At 47.9% G+C, this 26,350-nt stretch overlaps 3 protein-coding genes across 3 annotated transcripts; all 3 read left to right on the forward strand.

Moving 5' to 3' along the window:
- Nucleotides 1-4,960: 4,960 nt before the first annotated feature.
- On the forward strand, nt 4,961-10,102 carry LOC127305212 (uncharacterized). The gene is made up of 10 exons (XM_051335603.2): nt 4,961-5,323; nt 5,951-6,016; nt 6,227-6,407; nt 6,571-6,767; nt 6,888-6,938; nt 7,012-7,103; nt 7,915-8,048; nt 8,799-8,881; nt 9,018-9,122; nt 9,667-10,102. Exons 1-10 carry the CDS (start codon nt 5,030-5,032, stop codon nt 9,808-9,810), a joined length of 1,347 nt encoding a protein of 448 aa, XP_051191563.1. The 5' UTR covers nt 4,961-5,029; the 3' UTR covers nt 9,811-10,102.
- Nucleotides 10,103-10,882: 780 nt separating this feature from the next.
- LOC127305213 (cyclin-B1-2) lies at nt 10,883-13,409 on the forward strand. The gene is made up of 4 exons (XM_051335604.2): nt 10,883-11,062; nt 11,154-11,254; nt 12,369-12,466; nt 13,110-13,409. The coding sequence occupies exons 1-4, from the start codon at nt 10,931-10,933 to the stop codon at nt 13,208-13,210; spliced, it is 432 nt and encodes a 143-aa protein (XP_051191564.1). The 5' UTR covers nt 10,883-10,930; the 3' UTR covers nt 13,211-13,409.
- A 3,840-nt stretch (nt 13,410-17,249) lies between these two features.
- On the forward strand, nt 17,250-19,262 carry LOC127305214 (F-box/FBD/LRR-repeat protein At5g53840). Its single transcript, XM_051335609.2, has 3 exons — nt 17,250-18,267; nt 18,367-18,510; nt 18,614-19,262. Exons 1-3 carry the CDS (start codon nt 17,461-17,463, stop codon nt 18,983-18,985), a joined length of 1,323 nt encoding a protein of 440 aa, XP_051191569.1. The 5' UTR covers nt 17,250-17,460; the 3' UTR covers nt 18,986-19,262.
- Nucleotides 19,263-26,350: the final 7,088 nt, after the last annotated feature.

Consider the following 26,350-nt stretch of genomic DNA (forward strand, 5'->3'; position numbering starts at 1 on the left):
AAGAAGATGCCAGTTTTGGGAATTTTTAAGGGAGTTTTGCGCTCAGAGCTACGGTCTCAACCCGAAACTCGGGGACTCGGAAGACACACATAATCTTAAAAGAAGGAAACCGGCATGAGCTGAAAGATTGCAAAGGGTTTGGTGCAACTCACCACCACGTTGTTGGTGGCATCGTGCCACGCGTTGTCAAGCTCCTTGACCGCGCGCCGCAGCCGCATGAAGTGCTGCTCAGTACATCGGGGGCCAGCGGGGTCAATCGCCGGAAGCCGATCCTTCCCCAGGCCACGCGTGGCCGCGGACACATCCGCTCGATTCCACTTCTCAGCGTAGTCGAGCAAATGCCCCAGCTCGTTACCTCCGCGCGTCAGCTCCGTGATCTGGCCCAGCTGACCGGAAGCCGCTTCTCCGGCCACGACAGCGGCGCGGCCGGCGTGTAGCACCAAGGACTGCGGGCCGGAGGTAGAAGTGCCGGAAGCCGTGGCTTTCACCTTGGAAGGTTCCGGCTTGAGGAGCTTCATGCCTTCTGGCGGCGGCGTCGGCTTGGCCGCAGCGGGTACTTGGCTTGGAGGCGGCATGAGCTCAGCCGTGGTGGGTCCTTTGCTTGGCGGTGGCGTTGGATCGGCCCCAGTTGGCTCGACAGTGGGAGCTTCTGGAGGAGGCGCGGGAGTAGTCTCGGGCGGCGATCGGGCGTCGGGTGCATCCTGGCCCGGATCTGAGCCTGCCGGCGCGGAAGAGTCCGGCACAGACTTGGAGGGGAAGAATCTGTAGTCTTCTTCTTCTTTCTTTTCGGGACGGGAGGAACCTGAGGTTCCGCCCTCCCGGCAGCTTCAGAATCGGCGCCGATGTTGCTGGCGCCGGTGTCTTGTGTTTCTGGAGGGGAGACGTGGTCCTCCTCCGCGCGATGATCTGGAGGTGTAGGGGCCGCGCGCCCCGCACTTGAAGTGCCTCCCAGAGGGGAGGCAGAAGGGTTGCCGGTACCAGATGGTACCGGGCTTGAGTGAGGAGGAGGTGAGGTCCTTGCGGTTCCCTCGGAGATCTCCGGCCTCATGCCGCTGGCGCTCTTGGAGAGCTTGAGCGCAGGGCTGAACAAGAAAAAGAGAAAGGATCAGAAAGAGCAACCGGAACGAAAAGTTGGCAAAACAGAGCAAACAGAGAAACAAGAACTTGCCCGGAAGAAACCGGCATCTGCCGCTTCTTGTACTGCTTCTTGCAGACCGTTTTCCCGCCGACAACTTCTTGCCGGGGGCGTTTGGCGGGAGGAGCCTCGCTGGGGCCAGCTTCAGATGCCGGTGCCTTCTTCTTCTTGCCTTGGGAGGTGAGTTTCTCCAGGAACTCGTGGCCCACCTCGGCCTGTATCGGCACAGCGCGCTCCACGACCTGTGGGTTGGCGCTGGCTGAGGGAGCATCTACAGAAAAATGATACATGAGAAAGCGGAAAGAATAAGGTACCTCAAGAATAGTGACATCATCATCGGAAGCGGAAGCTTCGGATGAGAAGTTACCGGGGCGCGGGGTGTGGGTGCGACCCATCTTGAGCTCGGTCCAATGGATATAAGGATCCGGATCCTCCGCGTCAAGATCCCGCTTCTGGTGAGAGCCTCGCTTCTCCGCAGCGATGCGAGGGAAACGCTGCTTTGCCTGAAAAAGAATGGAAAAACAGTTAAGCACAACATAAAAGCTACCGGTAAAATAACCCGGATTGCACAATCTCTTACTTCGTCAGTTGGAGGGTTGGTGGAGCTGAGAAGAAGCTTGCCCCACTCCCAGTCCATCGGCATGGAGGTTTGGCAGATCTGCCTAGCCTTAAGGACTATATCCTCCTTGCTTAGAGGGAGGCCGGTAATCTTGGTGGGATCGCGGGGGCCATACATCTCGCTAATCTTATGGGCCCGACGCTGGAAGGGAAGCACCCGGCGTGAAATAAAGGTGCGGATGATGTCGTCGGAGCAGATGTTTGAATCCCTCTTTAGCTCCTCCATGAAACGAACAATCCGGTTTGTCTCGATGTGATTGGTCCCTGGATTGTAGCCCCAATTGGCCTTCGTGGGCACCCCCGGATTGAAAGCCGGCAGATTGATGAGATCTGTGGCGCCGGTGTTCTTCACATAGAAAAAGGTCTCTTGCCATGCCCGGCATGACTCGAGACCGGAGAATTTAAAAAAGGGGCTCCCTTGGCGGGAGCCGATGATGTAAGACCCGCATTGAACAGGGGGTTTGGGCTTAGGAATATCTTTGCCTTGGACCGAGTTGATCCGAAGGCTAAAGAAACGAGCAAAAGTTTCCTTAGTGGGAAGGAGGCCGATGTAGCCCTCCATGAAGGAAACGTAACAAGAAAGATAGAAGATGGCGTTGCCAGGAAGATGGTGGGGTTGGAGTTGATAGAAATCCAAAAGCTGACGAAAGAAATTGGACGTAGGAAGGCCGAAGCCACGCTCGAAGTGAGCAAGAAAAACGACGGACTCACCGGGTTCGAGTACCGGTTCGATCTCGTCGCGCGGAAGCCGGCAGGATACTCCTGCCGGTATCCTTCTAGACCGGTACAGCCAGTCAATCTCGTGCTGCATCACATCGGAGCCCTTCCAGGCTCCGCGGGTGATACCGGATAAATCCACCCCAGAACCTTGGCCGGAGGTGCCGGTCTCTTGACCTCTTCCGGTGTCAGATTCCATCCGGGAGAGTTCAGTGGAAAACCCGTCGGAAGCTTCGCTCTGGTGGCTACTGGAGGATGACTCGGAAAGATACCCTTCGCTAGACATACGACTCTGAAAGGCGCAGGATTCTACTCAGAAACTGATTTCCCAAGATCTACCCTTGCGCGAAGATCTACGAGTAAGAGAAAAACAAAAAGAAAAGGGAAAGTAAATCCCAACTGGCCAAGAACGGGATGGCAGAAAAGGAGAGAGCAAAGAAGCTATAGGGCTAACCTGGGGCACCGCGAAACGTTGAGGACGAAGGTCGCCGGGGAAGCAGCAGACTCGCAGGCGCCGACGAGCTCCGGCGAAGAAGAGAAGCAGAGTCACCGGAAAGGGTACGGAGCGGCGGCAGCAGGTGCACTGCGGTGAATCACTGCGTGGCGAGGCTTGGCGAGGCTCGGCGGAGTTGCAACGGAGGTTCACCGGGCGGCGGAGCTCTAGCGACGAACGGCGGTGGCAAGGGCGCAAGGAGGCAAAGAGCTCTGAGTGCGCGAGGGAGTTGTGAATGCGGAGAAAGGAGGAAGAAGGAACCGCACCCCCTTAAATAGGAAAAAGAAGAAGTGGGCTTGCAACCGCTGGGCCGCGGCGGTTCGGTTCGTGGGCCACCACGTGGCGCAGGGATACACGCGCGAAAAACAAAATGCTGCAGGGAGGCCGCACGGATCCGGAACGGCAGCGGGGATCCGGTGCGGCGCCATAAATGAAGGCGCAGAAGCCGAAGAGAAGTGACCCCTGGCACTGGCGCGTCAGATACAGTGCGCATGTCTCTGACAGGCGCTGTACTCGAGAAATTCTCGACTTCACCGAGGAGGAATTTAATGGCATAGATACCGGAAGGGAAGATACCGAAAATACTTCGTAAAGAGAGAAAGATGTGAGTCCGGCAAAGATGCCGGGAAGTCAAAACTGACCACCGGAAAGATTAAACCGGTACCTTAAGATATGGGAACCTGGCATGGTCCGTCGGATAAAATCCACCGGACTATACCAGCTTCGGGGACTAATGTTGGGGGGATGACCCCCGGTATGCCAAAGGCATGCCAAACCGGATGGTTTGAGCCATCAAGATACCGGTTCAATGTTCATTCCGGAGTACAAAGTTAAATGTTTGGCCAAGTAAATCTATACCGGTATCCCCAAGAGGGGTATACCGAAATGAGCTAAGAAGACACCGGTTTACCGGTAAGATGTGTACTGTAGCACGTCGGCAGGACTGGTCAAAGATTCTCTCGAGGGCTAGAGGACAAAGAGGAGCTAAGCAAAGTAGCTTTAAACGAAGCCGTGATGATAAAGAAGAGGGTGACGCTGAAAGCATCCGGAGGGCGTCAGCCTCCCTGATAAAAGAAGATACCGGCGTCATCTATGATTAAAGTAGCTTTGTAAAGTAGTTTGTCTATTCAAAGATGCCATTAGGGTTTCTTCCCCTGTAAGCCACCCTCTCCCCTATATAAGGAGAGGGGGCACACCCCATCGCGGGTATGTACAAAGGGGCACGACGAACCTTGTATGCACAAACCTGTAATCTGTTGAGATCAATGAAGAGAGAGATCTAGAGCTGAGTTCTTCCTTGTGTCTTTCTTCTTCTACCTCTGGCTTAGGCCAAGTTCTTGAGGAAAGCATCCGGAAGTTCATCCAATCTAATCAAAAACCCTCCCCCGAATCCTCTAGCGCCCATTCGGCCCCAACTTAAGCCATCCTATGGCATCTGTCTGTTCACCACGACGACACCATCTGCCCCCCTTAATAGATTCGGTCCTGTTTACGGAAGGTTTGAGAGAGAATAAAGTGGAAGAAGGAGGGTAGGAGATTGGTGGCAGGTCGTCCAAGCAAAGGCCCGACGCCTGGCGGCAAAGGGATTCCAACCGACAGTAGTGACGAGTAAGAAATATGAAGAAAAAAACACCACTATAGGGCTCCTTTTTTTTGCCATGCACTTGGGGCCTAACATGTCCAGGGCCGGTCCTGATGCTCATAGAGGTCGTGTGTGCGTTTATAGGAGTGAATGTATGTTCATAATTATGAACGCTCTCTATTATGTTAATTTTTGTTAGAAAAAATAGGGAGCTTCTTTCTTTTCGGCCTTGCAATGTTGGGCCTTTATAGCAGCACCAGCTTATTAGGTACCCATGTTTAGAACTTTGAACGAGGTCGATAGTTTTCTAGGCTGATCGATCCAATTGCTCGGGCGGCCCATTTGGCAACTGGGCCTCGGAAGGAAGCAGCCCGCACGTGCGGTGCGCGTGAGATATTCCAGCACGCTCCAAGTGGAGCGCACACACCATTGGTCCGCGTCGCAATATCCACTGCTCTTCCCCGCCCGCTCTCACCTCGCAGCCATGGCGGCGCTCTGCTCCGCCGCCTCGCCGGCCATCTCCAGGGCCGCGGCGCTCGGCCTCTCCGCGCGCGGAGCCGCATCCCTCCTCCGCCTGCGCCTGCGCGGAGCCGCCTCGCGCACCTGCTACGCCGCACCGCGGACGACCGCGGGAAAGGCACTGTCGTGGCGAGGGCAGCGGCGCTTCGCCGCCTCGGCCGCTTCGACCACGGAGGAGGGCTCCGAAGTCGACATGGTGATCCCGCCCGACAACCGCATCCCCGCCACCATCATCACCGGCTTCCTCGGCTCCGGCAAGGTTAGGGCGCGCCCAAATACCATGTAGCTTCTGTGGATCTATCGAACGAGGTTGTCATGATTCATCCCAACTGTATACACGCTTTCCCGTGGCCATATTGCGAGCTATATTGATAGATTACCACATAATTATTGTGTAGTTCCATTTTCCCTGCCCGCTCCCAGATTCTGCAGTATTGTTGTTATCGTAAATGCTTATTGAACGGATTGTAGACTTGTAGTACAGTCCAAGTTAGTTAAAACACCACCGAGTCAGCAGTAGAATCACTGAAACCTTGAGTGTTCTTCTGCAATTATTTTCATCTGATTTCTCTGAAGCTTGAGTTGGCAAATACAGTAAGAACTAATTCTGTAGCTATGCATCTTTGGCACTTCAAATTTTACAGTGCAGCCCCTAATGTGCCAATCCTTATTGAGTTGGAAATGGAGAACTCAATTCATATAGAACATTCCTTTATTTTAGAACATTCCATTTCACATAGCAGCTTGTAACTTTCCGTAGGCAGATTTTTTATACGGCCAACCCTTTTGATTGATTAATATTATCTTCTTTGGGTATTTGATGAGTTGTGTTAGCATGTATACTTGTCTCTGTTATAATCACGGGATGCCTTTTGTTTTTGTTCAGACAACTTTGCTTAATCACATATTGACAGCTCACCATGGAAAGCGGATCGCTGTCATTGAGAACGAGGTACGCATGTACGATCATGTTTTTTTTTTTGTACGTTTATTCTTGAAGTTGTGAGTAGGGTTAGCTTTTCACTCACATGCGAGTCTTCTCAATCTGAAAAATCCATCTTAATTTACTTGGTAAATCAGTGAGCAATTGTTCTAAAAGCGCCATGACATCAGCTAAAGTAGGCAAGGTGAAGCTGATTTGATGAATTTTTCTGTATTGCAGTATGGTGAAGTCGACATCGATGGTTCACTAGTTGCCGCACAGACTGCTGGAGCTGAGGACATAATGATGCTGAACAATGGTTGCCTTTGCTGCACTGTGCGTGGTGATTTAGTGCGAATGATTGGTGAATTGGTTGACAAGAAGAAGGGAAAGTTTGACCATCTTATCATTGAAACCACTGGTAAGCAACTGGGTAGGATTTACAGTACAATCAATGAAACCTATGTGGTGTAGAAGTCTCGAGGTTAAAAGATCACCTCAAATTTCATTTAAAAAAAATCAATTATTGTTTGATTGCTTTATCATGTGAAGTTCTCTCACCCTCTGTCCATATGTTTCTTCAGGTTTAGCAAATCCAGCACCAATTATACAGACGTTCTATGCAGAAGATACAGTTTTTAATGATGTCAAGCTGGATGGTGTTGTTACTTTAGTAGATTCAAAGCATGCAAGGTTGCATTTGGATGAAGTAAAGCCCAAGGGCATAGTCAATGAGGCAGTTCAGCAGATTGCCTATGCTGACAGAATTATCATTAACAAGGTAAGGGTCATGTAACAAGTACATGCTGGTTACTGTATATGTGTATGTCTCCAGTTACTTGGCCTTTTTAATTATTTTGATCCTTACTGGTGGAAGAACTAATCTCTTGCTCTCTTGCAGACTGATCTTGTTAGCGAGCCAGAAGTTTCTTCCTTGGTTGAGCGTATAAGGGTTAGTACAGTATTGCATTTTGCTCTTTTTTTTGGCATGTGGTTGTTTCTTACATCTGGTTATGTGCATGCAGAGTATCAATCGCATGGCTAATCTGAAAAGAGCTCAGTATGGCAAAGTTGATCTGGATTATGTGCTTGGAATTGGAGGCTTTGATTTAGAGAGGTTCCTTTCTTTCGTCACCCTTTTTTTTTTTTACCTTTCCCTTTTATGGATAGGGTACCATCTTTTAGATGATTATATGCCCCTAAGGCAGTCGTATGCCTCAAAGAAAAATTAAGATAGCCATCAAGATAAGGGTCTTAACTACCACATATTGAAATTTATCTAAATTATTATTCAAGCAAACTGGAATGATAAATTCTCCTGCCATTTTTACTATGGTAGATGTGAGCCACATGGAGCTGCTTGTAGAAATGATAGATCTATTTTTTTTAGGTGGACGGAGCGACATGATTTGTTCAACCTCAACGAAATGACACGTTATGCTAATTGTACTAGTAATTTAGTATAGTAACTTGATATTGGGCATACTGTATCTAATAGAATTGAAAGATGAAAAGATTTAGCACCACTGTGAGTTGATGGGTTACATGCTTTAAATGGACGATATCTAGATTTGATTTTAAATTATGTCATCAATGAATTATAAATGCATTTGGACCTCCAGTTGTTTTTCTACGTACAGATGGATTAATCCAATTAATTAGCTATTTGTTAAATTCAGTCATCTGCTATCTGGGATAGCATATAAAAGCACTACTCCCCCTATTGATTCCTACACTTGCCAGATAGTTGTAATTTACTCCTTTAAGAAATATGTCATCATCTGGTTTAGTTAGGTTTTTACACTCACCGAGCAGTGCACATATACATACCTAGAGATTGTTCTCTATTTTCCCTTCAAATTTAGCTCTAGTTACTTAATTTAGGAAATGTTGGCCATAAAGGAAACTGGATTTTGTTTATGTTTCAGGATTGAGAGTGCTGTCACTGAAGAGCCACATGATGAGCATGAACACGAACATGAACATGAACACGACCATGAGCATGAACATCACCATGACCATGACCACGATCACCATCATCATGAGCATGACCATAAGCATGGTGAGCATAGTATTATTCTACACCCCTAAATGTGGTTACTGTCAAATTATGAAGCTTAAAAAATCATATAAAATAGCAGTGACTAAAGGCAACCTGTGAGGAAAAAAAAGTGTCAAACCTGCTTAATGACTCAAATAGATGCAGGTTACAGATTATTTTGTAGACACATGTATCCATGTCTTGATCATAACTGGTCTAGTATCACGTGGATGCCAGGGTGGCAGTCATTCCAAAAGGAAAATGACTCTCCAGTACATATTATTTTGTGTTGCACTCTTCTTTATGCAGTAACAGTTCTACAGTAATGGGAACCTACTGTCTATGAAAAGACTAATTCTGATAAACTAAATCTCATGTAAAGTTCTGTTTACACTAATAACCTTGTACAACGGGAGATTCAATGACATGCTTTTGCCAAATACATAATTGGATCTTTGTACATGGCTCTGAGTTCATGAGTTCAGGAATCCTCATTGTTGATAGGGGTACATGGAACATTGTAGAGTCATCATTGTTACTTAACCTTGGAATCAAAACCCTCTGTTTGTGGGCTGTTCAAAATTAGAGATGGAACAGTTTTAATGTATCACTTAATTGCTGTAAACTTTATATGGGATATCTAATGTCATATAATAGATGTGCTGGAGAACTTCTCACGAGAAGCTTTCTTAACTATGCAGACCTTAATTTTGTGACAATGTAAAATCATAAATATGAAGAAGATAACTTAATGTTGGTTGCTTCTTGTAGACCATCATGCGCATGATCACACCCATGATCCTGGTGTTTCTTCCGTAAGCATCGTTTGCGAAGGGGAGATGGATCTTGAAAAGGTCAGACTTCAAATTGCCACATGCATTTATATATTTTCTTAAGATGGCTAAGATAAATTTCTAGACATTTATTATGGCCCTGCACATGATGGGTTTATGTATATTGGGATAATCATTCTACATGCACTTCATGCAGGCTGACATGTGGTTGGGAAACCTACTGCTGGAACGCAGTGATGACATATACCGGATGAAGGGTATACTCTCTGTCAGTGGAATGCCTCAACGCTTTGTCTTTCAGGTTCTTGTTACTCTAGCCTATAAGTGTATCCAGTTCAATTTTATGTCCTGTTCTGCCATTTTCACTTGTGAATACACAAATAATGATTTCTTCTAGTAACATGTTACAGACATATTATGAAATCATTCGTTGGTAGGTAAGGCGCCTCTCTTTTATAAAGAAAGCAGCATGTCTTTCCTTTCGTGTCCCTATTTGCCAATTCACGCCTTCCATTTCGATAACCATTGTGCTACAAAATGGCTCTCTATTTCTCTGCCTGTTAGCGTACCAGTCTCTGTGCCCAAGTGCTATCTGCTTGATCGCAGTGGCTCTTTTGTTTTGTACTCCCGATCTAGACCAAGGCTTATGTTCTTGATGCTAGCGTCACTTGACAAATTTTTGACCTTTTTGAAGAATCCATGTATAAGCTTCTTCCAAGACATCTTTCAAATTTGCATAGATTAGCTGATAAAAATTTCTAGTGTTCTGATGTCCTTGTTTACGACGTGTGGTGTATGTGTTTGGTACGACCTGACCTAACCGCATCCTTGTTTCCCAATTGTAGGGAGTGCACGACATTTTCCAGGGATCCCCCGACAGAACTTGGGAGGCAAACGAGCCACGAATCAACAAGATCGTGTTCATCGGCAGGAACCTCAAGCGTGAAGAGCTGGAGGTTGGCTTCAAGGATTGCCTACTGAAGCAATGAGCGAGAGACCCCGAGACTGTTCAGTTTCTCGTACGCACGGGGTGGATCTCCAGCTTCATGATTTTGAGCTTTGCGGCTGTAGAATTTAACCTTGGAAAGTCGAAACTGATATTTTGGTCGAACCGATTTGAAATGCCAGATGTGTATATAGATTGGGCAACAGTAACATCCTTAAACTTGGCCCTCATGTTGTTCACCAGCACAGCTGTCTAATGTACCTCGATGTTATGCACGATGCTCTACTAAGATTTGCGGAGATTTATACTATCCTGGAACTTGAGGATTTGCTTTCTGTACTACTCCACAACTGTATTTCCCTTGTTGTTTAATGACAATCATTTTTTAGATATAGAACTGAATTTTATAATCTGATTAAAATGGCCGCTCACACATATTCAAGACAACAAATGCGACGTATTTTTTCTTTCTCGTAAGTCATGACAGAATGCAAGTAGCAGATTCACATTGAACTACCCTGAACCCTCCCCCTCCTCTCCCCCCACGCATGTACATCTAACTAGGGTTCATTGTCTCCCATTGGCGAGAGGGCTTTGCTTTTCCTGTTTTAAGTACTCGTGTTTGGTAGGGTGATGACATGTCTTCAAATAAGGTCTCCTCAGTTTTGGCCCATCTTGATGGTGACATCGGGATGTTTATAGAAGTGGTGTGGTTTTCAAGGGCTTCTTCTCGCCGTGAGGATCTTCAGATCGTCAAGGAGCAGCATATTTCTTCGTCTCCAGAACGGATGTGGTCTTCTTGACCCATTCGGCCACTTCTCCCGCAACCAACAGTGTCAGGCCAGCTCGGGGAGGTGTGGCAGCGGCGTGCGCCGTCAACACGTTCTGGAAGGTGAAGGGCTTATCAAAAATTTAGTTATAATTTTTATTTTTTCTTGAGGTGATCTGTACTGTTTAGGTCCTATTCGCTAGGGTAGCAGAGGTCGGGCCGGCCCATCGAGGAGTGAACGACTTGGACACGGCAAAAAGCCTACAAGACGAGCCCCAGCTCGGAAGCATATATGAAGCCCAGACCCAAGCCTCTTGCCTTTCTTCTTCGCAAAGAAAGAAAGAAATTCAAGGCAAGACAGAGAAGAAGAAAAAAAAACAGCTAAGCAGCGGCGATGGCGAACGGCGGCATGACGACGACGAAGAAGGAGTTCGGCGCGACCCACGACGTGCTCCGCTTCGGCGTCAACGACAGCGTCAGGGGCGACCTCGCGCCGCCGCACCCGCTCCAGGCCACCCTCCAATCGGTAACCGCCCGCCGTCCCTTCACCCTCCGATCCCCCCGTTCGTTCCAGGCATGTGAAACCCTAGCGCTGAATCCCTGTCGCGCGCGCGCAGGAGGGCAAGTTCTGGGACGACAAGAAGAAGTTCGGGGCGGAGGCCATCTACGGATCCGCCTTCAACATCCGCAGGGATCTCGACGCCCAAATCCTCTCCAGGTACTACCAGTAGTTCTTCGCTCGTCGCCCCCCCTTCTTTTATCCCCTACTCGAAAATTAGGTTTCCTATTATGTCGGGTTCGTCGGATTAAGAGGCACTGGTAGCTGACGTGGGCGTTCGAGAATTCTAGCGGTGCCATCTGGCTGCCGATGAGGTGAATTTAACCATGCCGTGAGCTCGAGGCGTCTTAACATATCATTACAGTCTGTAGTCACATTCTTGCTTTTCCGTGTTGGATAGCCCTGGCAGCACCTATTTAGCCATGTTGGGTTTCGTTCATGCTGGTATAGCTCTGACAGCAAGTGAGCTCACCAGCATGGATTTGTTTTGATGGTTTTTGCATCATCTGTAAAGCTGTTCTTTACACAAAATAAAATGTGAAGATGTTAACCTTTTCATTTTACTGCAAATCCATTGCTCTTGCCATATGTATTCTATGCTGATGGTATGTTTGTTATCGTTGGCTCTGGTTTATTAATATCACTGTACTAGTTTTTTCCTTGCACCCTACAAACATAAACTGACTCAACCTTCCCTAAGCTGGGCACACACCCAGGCTTTCGGCTGACGGCGCAGTTTATTTTGATGAAAAATTGACCGAGCTTTCAGTGTGCCCAGGGCCAGGCTTGATGAAAATCTTGGGTCTGCCACTGCCTACAAATGCTTATTACCAGACACTAAATTTGTTCTTATGTTGCATGGTTGATTGTACCTAAATATGTATGCTTGTTTATTTCAGTGAATTATTGCAATTTATGACTGTTGCACTTGAGGTCCTCTATCAATTTTCACATTCAATAGCATTCCTTCCATCATATGCAAGGGCTCCTACCGTAAGATAGTATTTAGATACTGTTCATCCAGAATGAATCACTTAGGAATGCCTGGATCACTTGCTCTATTTGAATGCACAATCAGATCTTGAGGTTTTCTTATTTACAAACAATGCAAGGACAAAAGAGGGCAGCATAAGCATGCACCTTTTTTAAATCTTGTTTGTACCTTTCGAATAATCCTTCTGAATAATCTGAACACTTGTCTCCAACTGGTTTTCTGCGAATTTAATAGGTGATAAGTGCTAAAAATGTCACTTACGAAATTCTGTAATGCCAGGTTCCAGAGGCCCCCAGGTGCGTTGCCATCATCTATGCTAGGTTATGAGGCAATGACAGGTTCCTTGGATGATTTTGGATTTGAAGATTATCTTAACAGTAAGGACTTCTATCCTTCTGTCCTCCATCAATCCTCTTACTTGCTGTTTCACAGTTTTGTTCAAGCATTGTGCAATAACTTGGTGGTATGTGTACTGCTTGATCTGACTTAGGTAGAGAACACTGATATCTGTAAATCTCAGATATATGTATCTATGTAGTTCTTTTGTTCACAGTTGAATACACTCAGCAAATCTTTTTAATCTGATGTGATATTTTTTTCACAGTTGAATGTGGTCAGCAAATCTTTTTTAATCTGATGCGATTTTTTTTTAAACAGAAGTTCTTGGAAAACCAAGATTTATGAATATATTAAAATGGTGTTGTTGCTCATTTGTCATTCTTCCGACTAGTTGCAGCAAGTAGTATAGAGTTTGTGTTGTAGGATATACTTGGAGAGGTGATGGTAATTATATTATAAAATACAACTGTATGAACAAGGTAAGTAGTTAACGGTTCCTGAATGGTTTTCTGAAGGAATCTATTTTATCAAGCTAAATGATCCAAGCATGTGCTCCCCTTAGTTTAACTAGCTCACTTAAGCGTGGTTTATGTTACATAGTATGCAACTAACCATTTGCTAGAAATGTCTTCAGTTTTTTTCTTTTGCATTAATATACTTCTTTCCTTGGTCACTTTGCAGTGCCCCAAGACTCCGACAGCCTCCGTATACCGGACATGCACCATGGGATGGAGGTTCGCCTTGGCCTGTCAAAGGGACCTGTCTGCCCTAGTTTCAATTGATTCCACCCATGTATGTGATACATTGTGCTCCTCATCCAGCATCTATACCGGTCATTGGTGAAACGTGAGAACTAATGGGTATTGCATCAGTTTGAATTTTTCAACATTGATTGTATGTCATTTGTGTTCGAAGTTGGACCGCTAATAGTGCTTGGTGCTTTGTTTCTGGGTATTTAACATAGTTGGACTGTTTTCATGATATTGGCAGTTATTCGTAATACTGTCTACGCCCAACACTGTTTCTTTGATTTTCTCTACTTCAGAGGAACAGTTTGTTTTCTCGTAAGCTGCTGTGAAGTTAATTCAAAATTCTAGTTTCCCACAAAAATGACTTGTATGAAATTTCAGTAAGTCTTTTTTCTCAATAATTCGTGTGAAGGTTCTGCCTATCTGCCCAGCCAAATTGTGCGAAGGCTTCTAATCTAACTCATGTGAATTGAGCTAGTTCCAAATTTTGATTGAAAAAGATCACTTTTGTCCTATAAATCATGTTTAGTTGAAAGAACCCTAAGAGCTTGTTTGTCACATGTCACTTCCTTTCATTTTGTATAATTGAAATGAAAGGAAATACCGCACAAGAATTCATTTGATTGAATTTGAATTCGAAATTCAAATTTCATGTTTGGTTGCCACATGGATTTATGAAAAGAATTGTTGATCATTTTCCCATCCAAGTCCATCTTGATGCTCTATTTCCACCCGGTGAATAAGTATGGTCGTGTGGCCACCTTGAGACGTTTTCCCCACGAACTTATCTAGACATTGCCCTAATGTTGTTGAATCTTCTTGGGTTTGCAGTATTTTGGCTCTCAGGTTGCATACTTGGTCGGATTGGGATGACTCAGTTTGTTCATTTTTTGCTTATCTCAATGAGAAACACAACTTTGATGGTTGGCACCTTTCCATTTGAAGTCATCTTAAAGATGTCTACTCATAAGCAAAAAAAAAAAAAGTTGTCAACGGGACACGACGCTAGGCTCTACAGTGTGACTAGGGTTCTCTTCCTCTCCAATGATGGTGCGCATCCGACGAAGAGTCTGTATCCACGTTGGGTTGACATCCCGAAAGGCTTTCTAGTCTCTAAGAGGGGTTCTAGGGCTCCCTACGCTGTCCGTTGTCCCCCGTATGGTGTAGGGTTTCGGACAGTAGAGACGTCTTCAGATCTTGTGGCGGCGACGTCGACGACGACTCCAACCTTGTCGACGCCTATGCCTTCTCCATTGACGGATGATGCATCATCGGCTACGGCAGAGGGTGAGAAGGGGATAAAGATCCATGACATAGATCGCTTGATGGAAAGACTTGACCTCTAGGAGAAAGATTTGGATGACGTGATCGTCCACGAGGATGATGTTGGTATTCTGGAAGGAACTTGCTGGCTGGCAATAATGTGTGTGCAAATAGGGAGAGCCTGAGAGGATACAGTCAAGCTGCGCTGTTTCCACGCCACAGGCTCAACTTTGAAGATAGTATTTCATTCTATCTTCATTAAGTTATCATCTTGAAATTAAACATGAACTCTCACACTCTTGTTAAAAAAAAAAAACTCTCACACACTCTTCTCTTCAAGACATCAACGTTACAGGCTCAGCTCTCTCATGGAAATTCTTCGGATCACACCTTAGACATCACCTTCGTTATCACTTGAATTGTTCACGCTCTATCACAATATCTTGAGAAACACAATGAATTCTTCTTCACTTGATTTTATCTTCAACCCTTCGTCAACCATGACCTACACGCGACCCTATATATCATGAGTGTGATTTAGAGTCACACCATGAATTATGCTCTTGTAATCACCTTAAGATCTTGATCTCCGATGGCTTAACTCACAAGTTAGAGCAATTAAAAAATTGAGATCCACACAATAACTCCAACTTCTTTTGCTTTATTCTTCTTTTAGTATTGAATCCAACATATGATATTCACGCATTGCTTATTTAAAATCCCATCAAATATAACTCAATGAAACATCAGCCGGTAGAGATTATCATTAATTACCAAAACCAAGCATAGGGATCCATGCATTTCACCGGACTTGCACAAGGTATTGCAAGACTTTTGCAACAAAAAGTCACATGCCAAAAAAATCTACCAATTCCGCGACGCAGCAAACGACGGCCGACTTCACCGAGAGAGAGAGAGAGCATGCACGGGGGGGGGGGGGGGGGGGGGGTGGAAAAAATCCATGGTGATGGATGAGAGCAACAAGCTCAGAGCTAGTGAGGGAGCTGTAAAACGTTGGCATAGCGGTGGTCCGTGGGCTATGTGGAGGCGAGGTCACGTTGTGCCTCCCGCTTAAAGTAGTGGGACAGCGGATCCAGTGGAAAAATATGATGTGGTGGTGGGCCTTGCAACGTTGTCTCCTTTCTTTCCGCCACGGGAGGGGGCACATGTCGATGCGCGGGAAGCGGCTGATCGGACACAAAGATCAGTCGCATGAATCCAAGACTTCATTTTAACCTGATCTCCACCAAACACCTTGAGATCGCTATAACTAGAAAAACATATGAACATGATATGTTTGTCTTGCGCATTCCACTTGATTTTAATGACACCATTTTGTGTACCTAAAGCCGGTACCCTTCACTTGATAATTGCTGCTTTGTTATTCTTTTAGTATAAAATTTAAAATGTACGAGATTTGATCCTCTCCGTGATCACAAATTGCTCCCACATAAACACAATGGGACAACCTCACTCAGGAAAAACTTCACATGTCGATTAACAACAAATAGATGACAACCTTGAAGAATATGATCTCTTTGAGATGATTTGAATTTGCACTTCTCAAGATTGATGATGATCACCGCTTTATACATTCCTATCATGGGCTATATACCCATGAAAACATACCTAAACACATATAGAAACATCAAACGTATATATCATGTTTTAGTTCAGAAAACCTAGTTCACAATTACTTACCATACCATGTGAGATCACTTGATCCACTCGGTAAGCATCTACGCTTTGTGTGTTGATCAGCTTGAATCCATTCCTTGCACTTCCTCCTGATCAACAAATTTTCTTCTCTCTTCATTAAGTTGTCATCTTGAAAGTAAGCTTGAATCTCACGCACCCTCCGTCTTCAACTCTTCATGGTCATTCTTCTCATCACACCTTGGTCATCACTTGATATTATTCATGCTCTATCAGAATATCTTGAGAAGCACAATGCATTCTTCACTTGATTGCATATTCAAGCCTTGGTCAACTATGACCCACCCATGAGTCTATATATCATGGCCATGATTTAGAGCCATATCATGGATTATTCTGTTGTAATCATGTTCTCAAGATCTTTATCCTTCATGGTTTAACTCACAAGTTAGAACAATACAACATTTGAGTTCCACACAATAACTCCATTTCCTTTTACTTTCTTCTTCTTTTAACATTGAATCCAACATATGATTTTCAAGCATTGCCTATTTAAAATCCCTTCAAATATAACTCAATGAAACATCAATCGATAGAGATTTTCATTAGTTACCAAAACCATGCATGGGGATCCATGCACTTTCACCGGACTTGCAGTAGTTTTGCAGGACTTTTACAACCAGTCACATGTCTAACATCACCGCCAATTCTGCCTCGTAGCAAACGACGCCCGAATTCACATAAAGAGAAAGAGAGAGATAGAGATAGAGAGCACTTGGAGAGAATGGAACAAATCCATAGTGATGAGCGAGGGTATCAAGCTCAAAGACAGTGAGGGAGCGGTGGTGGCATTGCCATAGTGATGTGGGTACATAGCGGCGGTTCCAAGACGTGGTCTATGTGGAGGTGAGGTCACATTGTATCTCCCGCTTGAAGTAGTGGGGCACCGACGAAAAAATATAAAATACACGACCAAGGATAAATAAAAGGAAAATGTGCGGCGGTGGGCCTTGCAACGTTGCCCCCCTTTCTTTTCGCCACCGAAGGGGGCACGTGGCGTGTGCGCGGCATGCGGTCGGTCGGAGACAACTATCAGTCGGATGAATCCAAAACTTTTGTGAATCCTACAAGTAAGATCCCGAAGGACCCATAATCCAAGTTTTTCTTTCCTAATTGGATTGCAAGCAGCTTTGTTTTTCAATGATGAACAGAACGCCGCTCCCGAGCGCTCTCACACAAGTGTGCTGCTGCTAGGTCTTCTGCCACGCCGCTGCCGCCGTCGGCGATCCCGCCGCATCTTGCCGTCTGGTGCCCCGATCCCCTGAACTCTCCGGATCCTCTGTCGCCGCCGGCGCCTCGCCACCATGAGCTACGGCGAGGATGACCGCATCAGCGCCCTCCACGACGACCTCCTCGGTAAGATCATCTCCCGCCTCCCCGTGAAGGATGCCGCCCGCACAGCTGCTCTCGCCCCCCGCTGGCGCCACCTCTGGCGCTCTACCCCGCTCGTCCTAAACGATGGCCACCTCCCCGAGCCCACGCGCGCCGCCGCCGTTTCCCGAGTCCTCGCCGACCACCCAGGCCCCTTCCACGCTGTCCACCTCCACCACTGCAGGTTCACCACCCTCTCCCCTGAGCTCGCTGAGTGGCCACGCCTCCTCGCCGCCAAGGCCGTCCAGATACTTTTCTTCGTCAACCAAAAGCCCACGGCTCAGGCTCATCCCTGCCTCCCCGCCGACATCCTCCGCTGCGCCTCGCTCGAGGAACTCTTCCTGGCCTGCTGGATGTTACCTGCCGACCACCTCTCCCGCAGCACAGTAGCATTTCCCTGCCTCAAGACGCTCAGCATGCTGAACATGGGCATGTCCGACAAGGACCTCGACCACCTGCTCGCCGCCAGCCCTGTCCTGGAGACCCTCGTGCTCGCTTCCCCCGTAAGGCGCTTCCATCTCCGCAGCCAGAGCCTCCGGTCCGTGCTGGTTTTTCTGGTGGGGGATTTCGCGGTGGTGGACGCGCCGCTCCTGGAGCGGCTCATCTTCATGAAGCCGCTGCTCAACGCTAGAGCTGCTCGTCCCGTGACGGTCAAGATTGCCTCCACCACTAACCTGCAGGTGCTCGGCTACATGGAACCCATGTTCCACAAGCTGCAGATCGATGGCAACATCATCCCAGTAACTTGCTTAATTCCCAGCTCTCTCTCGATCTGTAGTCAACACCACATTTTTTGTCGAACAGTTAACGAGCATGATGTCTACATATTCTTATTGCAGCCTGACACGGTCGCAAGTCCAAGCACCGTAGTTCCAGCCGTCAGGACATTGGCGCTCAAGGTGAACTTCTGTGTCCTAGAGGAGCTCAAGATGGTGGCCACCTTGCTCAGATGCTTCCCCAACTTGTCCACGCTGCACATCCAGGTGCTCATTCATCCATTCATTCATTTAGCCAGCAATTATCATGCCATCAGTGATTAGTGTTTGAAAACTGGACAAATAATCACTCGCTGATGTGAACTTGCAGTCTGTCCCGTGTGATCTGTCCGAAACTGCCGCTGCTGGGGAGCACCATGCCCAGTTCTGGCGGGAGGTCGGTCCAGTTCAATGCGTGAGATCAAGCGTCAAAAGAATCGTCTTCCACAAATTCCATGGACATCAAAATGAATTCGAATTCCTCAAATTTGTCGCGAGGGGCAATGCACTGGAAACTTTGCTGCTCGTGTCGCCCAAGGAAAAACTTCTTTCGGAGGACGAGGTGAATGCGATGATAGACAAATTGGGATGTACACGGTTCAGAGCATGGACCTCTAAAGTCTTGCAACTGTCGCCTGAGGTTGAGAATGACTGGTCCCCCATGAAAGCGTGTAAGCTCACCGTCAGCGACCCTTTTCGCTGATGAAGCCATGGTTGGCTGGATCCCGAGTTCTTTGCGGAATCGCTAGCTTTTCTACCGCAAGAGCACAAGCACTGTTTGGTTTGCAGCCATCCATTATCCCAAGAGAACTTTAATTTAAACTGCCATGAGTATATGTAAGAGTTAAATAAAGCTAGCAGAACTACCCGAAAGACTAGCAGTGTGATGTAATGTATGTATGTTGGTGATATGATATAACAGCCATGTGCTCCTGAATATAGCGTGCCTGGTCTGTATCATGATATTTTTCTCCTTTGCATTGCTTATGTAGAATGTTACCTCTGTCACTTGGTTCATTATCATCAGAGTATACAGGGTTGGTTCACAACTATTGATCGTGTCGCCTAAGGTGGGTAATGTTTGAACCATCGAGAAAGATTATACATCGGGGTGATTGTTCCACAGCATGAAATTTCCTTTACTTTATGAAAAGGTCGGGTGTAATGCTTAAACCTTTAAAAATGTAGAACTTGCGTGGCAGCCCTCGCAAATGCGAGCGCACCATGGAAAGTGTTCACAGAATAAAATTATGGTTTAGTGGACATCACATTTTATGGTAAGAAATAATATGCTTCTAGGAATATGAAATTGTTATGGCAAATAAAGTATCCAGCATTGCAAAGCTATTCGGAGTTGTTACCTTGATATGTGTGTTTTCCTCACAATTTCTTATGCGGTATCAAAACGTAAAACCTTTTTTTACACTTTAACACAACCTTCATGGTGAAATTTTGAGCATTATTTTGCTAATATCATTATTTTAGTATTAATATATTTCTTTTCCGTGGATCCATTAACATGTTTATGCGTCACTAGTGAAAGTTAGAGAAGTATGGCTGCATTTCTATAATGTCATCTATCTTGATATAATATTTTTATCTATGTTTTCAGATATTTGCAAGTTATCTGATCTTCATTTCTTTGTTTAGACACACTTGTCATGTATTGTTGTTCCATGTAACATGAATACACAAGTCTTGGATTACATAGCTCCAATTTCTTAATTAATGATCGAGTTTATTGAGTGATTGATATGTTCTCTTATATTGACTTCTCTACAAACTGCGATCGGTATTGCTACAAACGAGATCACGTTGTCGAGATTTCTGGGCAATTTGCTACATTCATATATTTTTCTTGCTACAATTATTATGCGATTTTGCTACAGTCATACAAAATTATTGCTACAATGTCTCCGACGGGAGTATCCGACGAAGTCAAAATTTTGCTACAATAGTACAATGTTATTTTGCTTCAAGGCCTCCGGCGAGATCTACAATGAGGATGTGTGTTTTGTGGTGAACCTTTTTTTTGCTACAATCGGGTCGATTTTGCTACACCAGTGTTTTTATGGAAGCAAAAGTGGAATTTTAGGTGAGAATAGATTTCGCTACGACCGAAACTTTTTTGCTACTTTTGTACATTATGGAAGCAAAAAACGGAATTTGAAATTTCTAAGTGGACAAGTGTCGCTCTCTAGACCCGGGGATCAAAATTTGATCCCCCGGGTCCTTACCCCCCCCCCCCCCCCCCCCCTTTATGTATGTCAAGCAAATTTCATTGTGAAGGTTCTTCCTACCATATTTGCAGATCACTGCAATTTGTTAAAAATGAGAGATAAAGGATGGGAATGTATAGTTGATTTGCTACCGGCATGTTGTGATGTGCGACTTTGTAGTATCAAGTACTTCTATTATGTGAAACTGTCGATGTAAAAAGCAACATGAACTGCGTACCAGCCCTGGGAAAGTATCAAATTAGAATCCACAAACATACCATTATACACTATGCGATGACCGAATGTATGTACGCAAGAAAAAAGATCTGCACACCACTTTGTCTCAGTATTATGTGCACAGCTCAGAAACAACAACTCAGCAAGCAAAGTGTATCCAACGACAAACTATTACTGCTACTGTACTTAAAATAGAATGCACCAGCAGTGATATTGATCTAACTTTGCAAAACCAATATCATCCCACCACTGACGCGGCGTGTGGCCGCGCCAAATCTTCATAGTACTCTGTAAATTTGCAACATTACCCATGCGAGTAGCTAGGCCCAGGATGAGTGTAGTAGTATGGCGAACTCGCCCCATCTTCCTGATGCCGTATCCCCGACGACGGAGGGTACTGAGAGCCACCGGAAGGCACCCGCGGCCCGTGCGATTCCGGGTAAGTGACTATCCCAGAGTCTTGAAACGATGATGCCATGTATGGTGATTCACGATCCATTGATCTTGGTGCCGGCGAAGACATTGATCTTGGGAATTCTGAAAATACTGAACCGGACTCCTGCGGCGGCGGCGGCGGAGGAGGATAGCAGTTGATGGGAGCGGGGAACTCATGGTTCATCTGTGGCTGAGGTGGGTAGCAGCTCGATGCTGGAGTCGGAGGATACCTTGGCGGATAGTTGCCGATGTGTTGTGTCGGAAGCACCGAATAGCCTTCACACGACGCAGGTGGTGGCGGATATGCAGTAGTTTGCGTCGGCGGCACTGGGTAGCTGCCGTTTGGTCCGGAATTTGGCACCGGAAACAGCGAGTCGATCATTCGCGGCGGCGGCAGTGGGTAGTTGCTTGGCGGCAGCATGTCCTGCAGCGGCGGATACAGCGATGTTGACACCGGTGGCGGCGGGTAGCTGCTGCCCTGCTGCTCAAAGTATGGCGTCGCCGGAGGTGGATAGGCCAAACTGGGCGGCGGCGGCGGAGGCGCGCAACAAGGGCTGGCGTCTTGCTCCGGCCGCGCCGCATAGACCTGCGGCTGCTGGTACGAGTGCGGCGCGCCGCCGGTGACGGCGCAGACGAAGCTGAGGCTGCCGTTGGGCCTGCCGTCGGGGGCGAGCACCTGGTAGCTGACGCGCCGCGGCGCCGTGCCGTCGCCGCCGCCGCTGCAGAGGTGCGACAGCGGCACGCAGATGGTGCCGACGAGCTTGTTGCCGAGGAGCGGCACCTGCGCCTTCACCTCGAACTGCAGGAGCTCGCCGTCGCCGTCCAAGTCGAACCCGAAGACGGCGCCTTCCCAGTCCGGGTTCTCGCCGCCGTCGGGGTCGGGGGGCGTCTTCTCCCGGCGGCCGGCGAGGGACACGGCCGCGTAGAGCGGCGGCTTCTGGAAGGGGACGAAGGCCTTGACGCCGCGGCAGGCGATGGATCTCACGGTGATGCGCCGGCCTGACGGCGGTGAGCTGGACATGGTCGTCGATTTCTTGGAGAAATTCTGACTTCTTCGTGGATGATTGAAGCTCAATGATCTGTCAGCTGTGGCTCAGGGATCTGACTTTGTAATCTTCGTGGATGATTGAAGCTCAATGATCTGCAAGCAGCTAATTGCAGGTGCGATGATGTCAGTATAGTATGTATTTGTCTGTCTCGCTGGTCATCTCTAGTTTATTAGTACGATGTGATAATTTTGAAACTTAATCACTGAAATAGCCTTGTACTGCCCAGGAAGCTACTCCTACCCACCCACCATTCGTTGCCTAATTCGCCTCATTTTGTTATTGTTGCACATGTCTCATGGCTCCACCGGTCTCACTGCGAATTTGCACAAAAATAACCCAAAAGTAAAAAAAAAAAGCATAGAATGATCCTGCGGCGAAACTATTTCACCGATCTAACCATTTTGTGTGGCGCCCTTCCCACGGGTGCCACACATGCCCATGTGGCGCCCCTCCTTCCGGCGCCACTGTCCCAGCCGACGTGCCCCCCTCGCCGCTGAGCTGGAGATGAAGTCAGCGTGGACTTCGCGAACCCGGATCACCAACCCGGTTCCTTCTAGTGCAAGACTCGCCACCTCGAGTCGGTCCGAGGTACAAAACCCCGATCGGATATGGCTTGTAGAAGCCGGCTCTGACAAAGATTGGCGGCCGTAGCTGTGCCGACTAGGACCCCAGCGCCGGCTTCGGACCAGCCGGCCACGGCTCCGGCCGGCCGCTCCTCGCCGGCCTTTGCCGCGAGCCGACCGATGGCCAGCCCAGGTCGCTCCGCGTCCATTGCCCTACCCGGGGTCTTCCCCCGACATTAGCCCTCGAAGGCCGGCAAGGTCCTGCGTTTAGAAGGACCTAGGCGGGTTTTCTGGCCTTTTGATCTCTCGAATATGCTTGACGGCACTCGGAGGGGCCGATCGAGAATTTCCATTCAGCCGGCCGCGCCTCATCCGGCTCGTTTCGGCCGGCTGCTCCTAGCCGGCCGTGATTTTCACTTCTGCAGCTTTTGCTTTTTTTTCAAGTCTTGGCGATGTCTCCGCCTTGCTGGGAAAGTTTTGGGCCGAGTTGAATTCAATGTCCGGCTCCGACTTGCGGCGCGCCGGAGTCTCCGCCGCCTCGGGTCCTGCGCCCGACTTGACCGGTCTGACGTCAGGCCGCTGCTGCCGGTTCGTCTGGTCACATCAATGTCTCCTCCGGATCCGGTGCGGTCGTGGGGGACGTGGTGTGGCGGTTTCCGGTAACCGCAGCGATCGTGGGTGGCGTTATGGCGCAGTTAATCCGGAGGACGTGGCCACGATCGCCACTTGGAGGCCAACCGTCCGCCGCGGTCGGCTATAAATGCCGCGCGGGGGGGGGGTACCGAGGCGGCCACTGCCTCACTTCTTCTTCCTCGCGTTCCCGCTCCGCTCGCTCTTCCTCGCGCCCAAGCTTCTCGCTGTTCTTCCTCGCGCTCGAGCTCCTCGTCGCTCCGGTGGAGGCTCTCACTGGCGAACTCCGGCGAACGCATCTCCGTCAATCCGCCGCCGCTACTCCGACGAGCCGGCGCCACGGGGCCCCGCGTTTCGACGGTGCGTCCTCCGCCGCCGCCGCCGCCGTCGCGAGGTTCTTCTTCACCTTTTCGCCTCTCGTGGTCTTCTTCCTCCTCCTCTTCATCAATGGCCAGCGCGAGCGGGTCTTGGAGGGGGTCTAACATGAGGGAAGACGACATCGAGCGTCTGGTGCGCCTCCGCCGGATCCCGTCGACGGTGATCACGAGGGCGCCCGGCGCGGAGGTGGAGCCCAAGCCGGAGCCCGGCGAGCGCGTCGTCTTCGGCGCGCACCTCGATCGCGGATTGGGCTTGCCGGCGTCCAACTTCTTCTGCCACTTCCTCGAGTACTTCGGCTTGCAGCCGCACCACCTTCCGGCCAACGCTTGCGTCCTCCTCAGCTGCTATGTGGCTTTCATGGAGGCGGAGGATGTCGACGGGGAGACACAAGAAGGGGGCGTGAGCCACGGTGGGCATTTGGTTGGCCAAGGCAAGTGTCTGGATGGCCTTTGCGGCGAGGAGGCGTGGCCACTCAGCGAGCTCAGGGGACTGCGTGAAGAACCTGCAGCCGTGGATCGCGACAGCGCGGAAGGGGCCCGGGTGGTCGGCAAGGACCCGGGAAACGGCGGCGGCGCGCGTGGGCTCGGGGAAGTGGTAATCACATAGGGCGAGCGGGGTAGAGCGCCAGAGGTGGCGCCAGCGGGAGAGGAGGGCGGCCTCCTTGACGGGGAGGCGGGTGATAATCTTACCGAGGAGGTCGTCGTAGAGGGCGCTGATGAGGTCATACACTTAAGAAAAAAAAATGCACTCCACGTTGTCTCAGTATTATGATTTCTATGTTTGCGGATCAATTTCTAATCCAAGTGCCCAGACCCATGTTCTTACCTTTTCTCCCCCGCCTCTACAGCTCTACTAGCTAACTGCTCCCTCCTCTGCTCTGTGCTGTCTGCTCTGCCGAGTTTGGTTGTTAAGCATCTCGCGAAGCTGCGCTGAGGTGGACGGCAGTCGGCGGTTGCACCGAGTTCAGAATTTCTTTCACATCTTTCTCCGTTTTGGTCCTCGAATTTTGGCGAATCTATGCTTTAGGGCATTACTCAGGTATACTCTGCTTCCAAATTGCAAGCCACTAGACCATAGGATGGTATTTTTTTGAATTTTGAAATGATTAAAAAAGACAACTTGATTGATTGAGCTACAAAAGCAAATCTGTTTGTGGACAGACACACACCGAAAGAAATAATAAAAGGGACTTACCTGAAGATATCAGTCCAACTGACAACTGCATCAACGGATTGCAGCTGCAGGCGTACTAGAAAAGATGACCGAGAGTGGAGCCGGACGTGCCGAGCATTCACCCAGCCGTTCACCGCGCTCTCCTCGACAATCCAGTTGAGTTAACGAGTTTCTTTGCTGCCGGATTGCATCGCTTGCCACCTCCAGGCCCATGCCGCCCGTAGCCATCAGATCGCACCGTTCTCCACACGCAGGTCCATGCCGCCTATCGCCTCGCTCTCCTCTCCATAGAGTCCGCGGTTTGTCGTAGCAGGGTGGCCTCTCCTCTCCTCTCCTCTCCGAGCAAGAGTCAAAGTCTAAGTCATAGTCACACGCGCAAACCGCACGCGGACTATGACCAAAGCCTTGTACTTATAGAAGATTTTGCAGCCGTTTGGATTTTGAGGAAGGAAGATAGGGCGGGAAGAAGAGAAAAATTCACTTCCATCTTTGTGCTGCTCTTTATTAGATAGACTGATATCAGATGGATCATGGTTGGATGGCTGAGATGTCGTATGCCCAGGATTGCTCACGTGGATCATGAATTTAATTTCACGGAGGACGAAGTGTTTTCACTACTGGCAAATAATTGCGTTGCCCTTTTATCTCCTATAATCAAGGTACAAGATTCATCTCTGCTAACCATAGAAACCGCATGCACTGGGATCCGTTGATTTCCTTTTATTAGCTGTGGTTTCCAAGAAACTGCTGCCTTTTCTTCTAAGTTACAGCTGCTATCATGAAACAAAGAACAATCCTAAACAAGATACATGACAATCTTTTGATATTCATAGATTTATTATTCAATTTTCCTTCGTATATATTAAGGCAACCACAGTTCAGTTTTCCGTCTACCTTCCGTCAAATATTTTAAACAATAAATACCATAGGAAAAACACCGCTTATCATGGTGATGATCTGTATTCCTTCAATTTTCCTTGGTATATATTAAGGCAACCACAATTCAATGGATTTGGAAGTTTTGGCATGATCCATACTGTCTTTTAGACATTTTGTTCACATGGAAAATATACTGGATAATGACAAGTGCAAAAACCGCATGCGTCCAATGATCCATACTGTCTTATAGAAAGTTTTGCAGCTGTTTGAAATTTGAGATGAGAAGATAGGGCAGGAAGAAGGAAAAATTGAGTTCCATCTATGTGCTGCTGGTTAGCAGATAGACTAATAAGAGACTGAGAGCAGGGCTGGATGGCTGAGAAGATGTTGTGTGCCAAGGATTGATCACGTGGATCTTCTGTTTAATTGCACGGATGACGGAGCGTTTCCACTACCGGCAAGTAATTACGTTGCCTTTTTATCTCCTATAATCAAGAGACGGGAT

This window comes from Lolium perenne, chromosome 6, assembly GCF_019359855.2.
Source record: "Lolium perenne isolate Kyuss_39 chromosome 6, Kyuss_2.0, whole genome shotgun sequence".
NCBI lineage: Eukaryota > Viridiplantae > Streptophyta > Magnoliopsida > Poales > Poaceae > Lolium > Lolium perenne.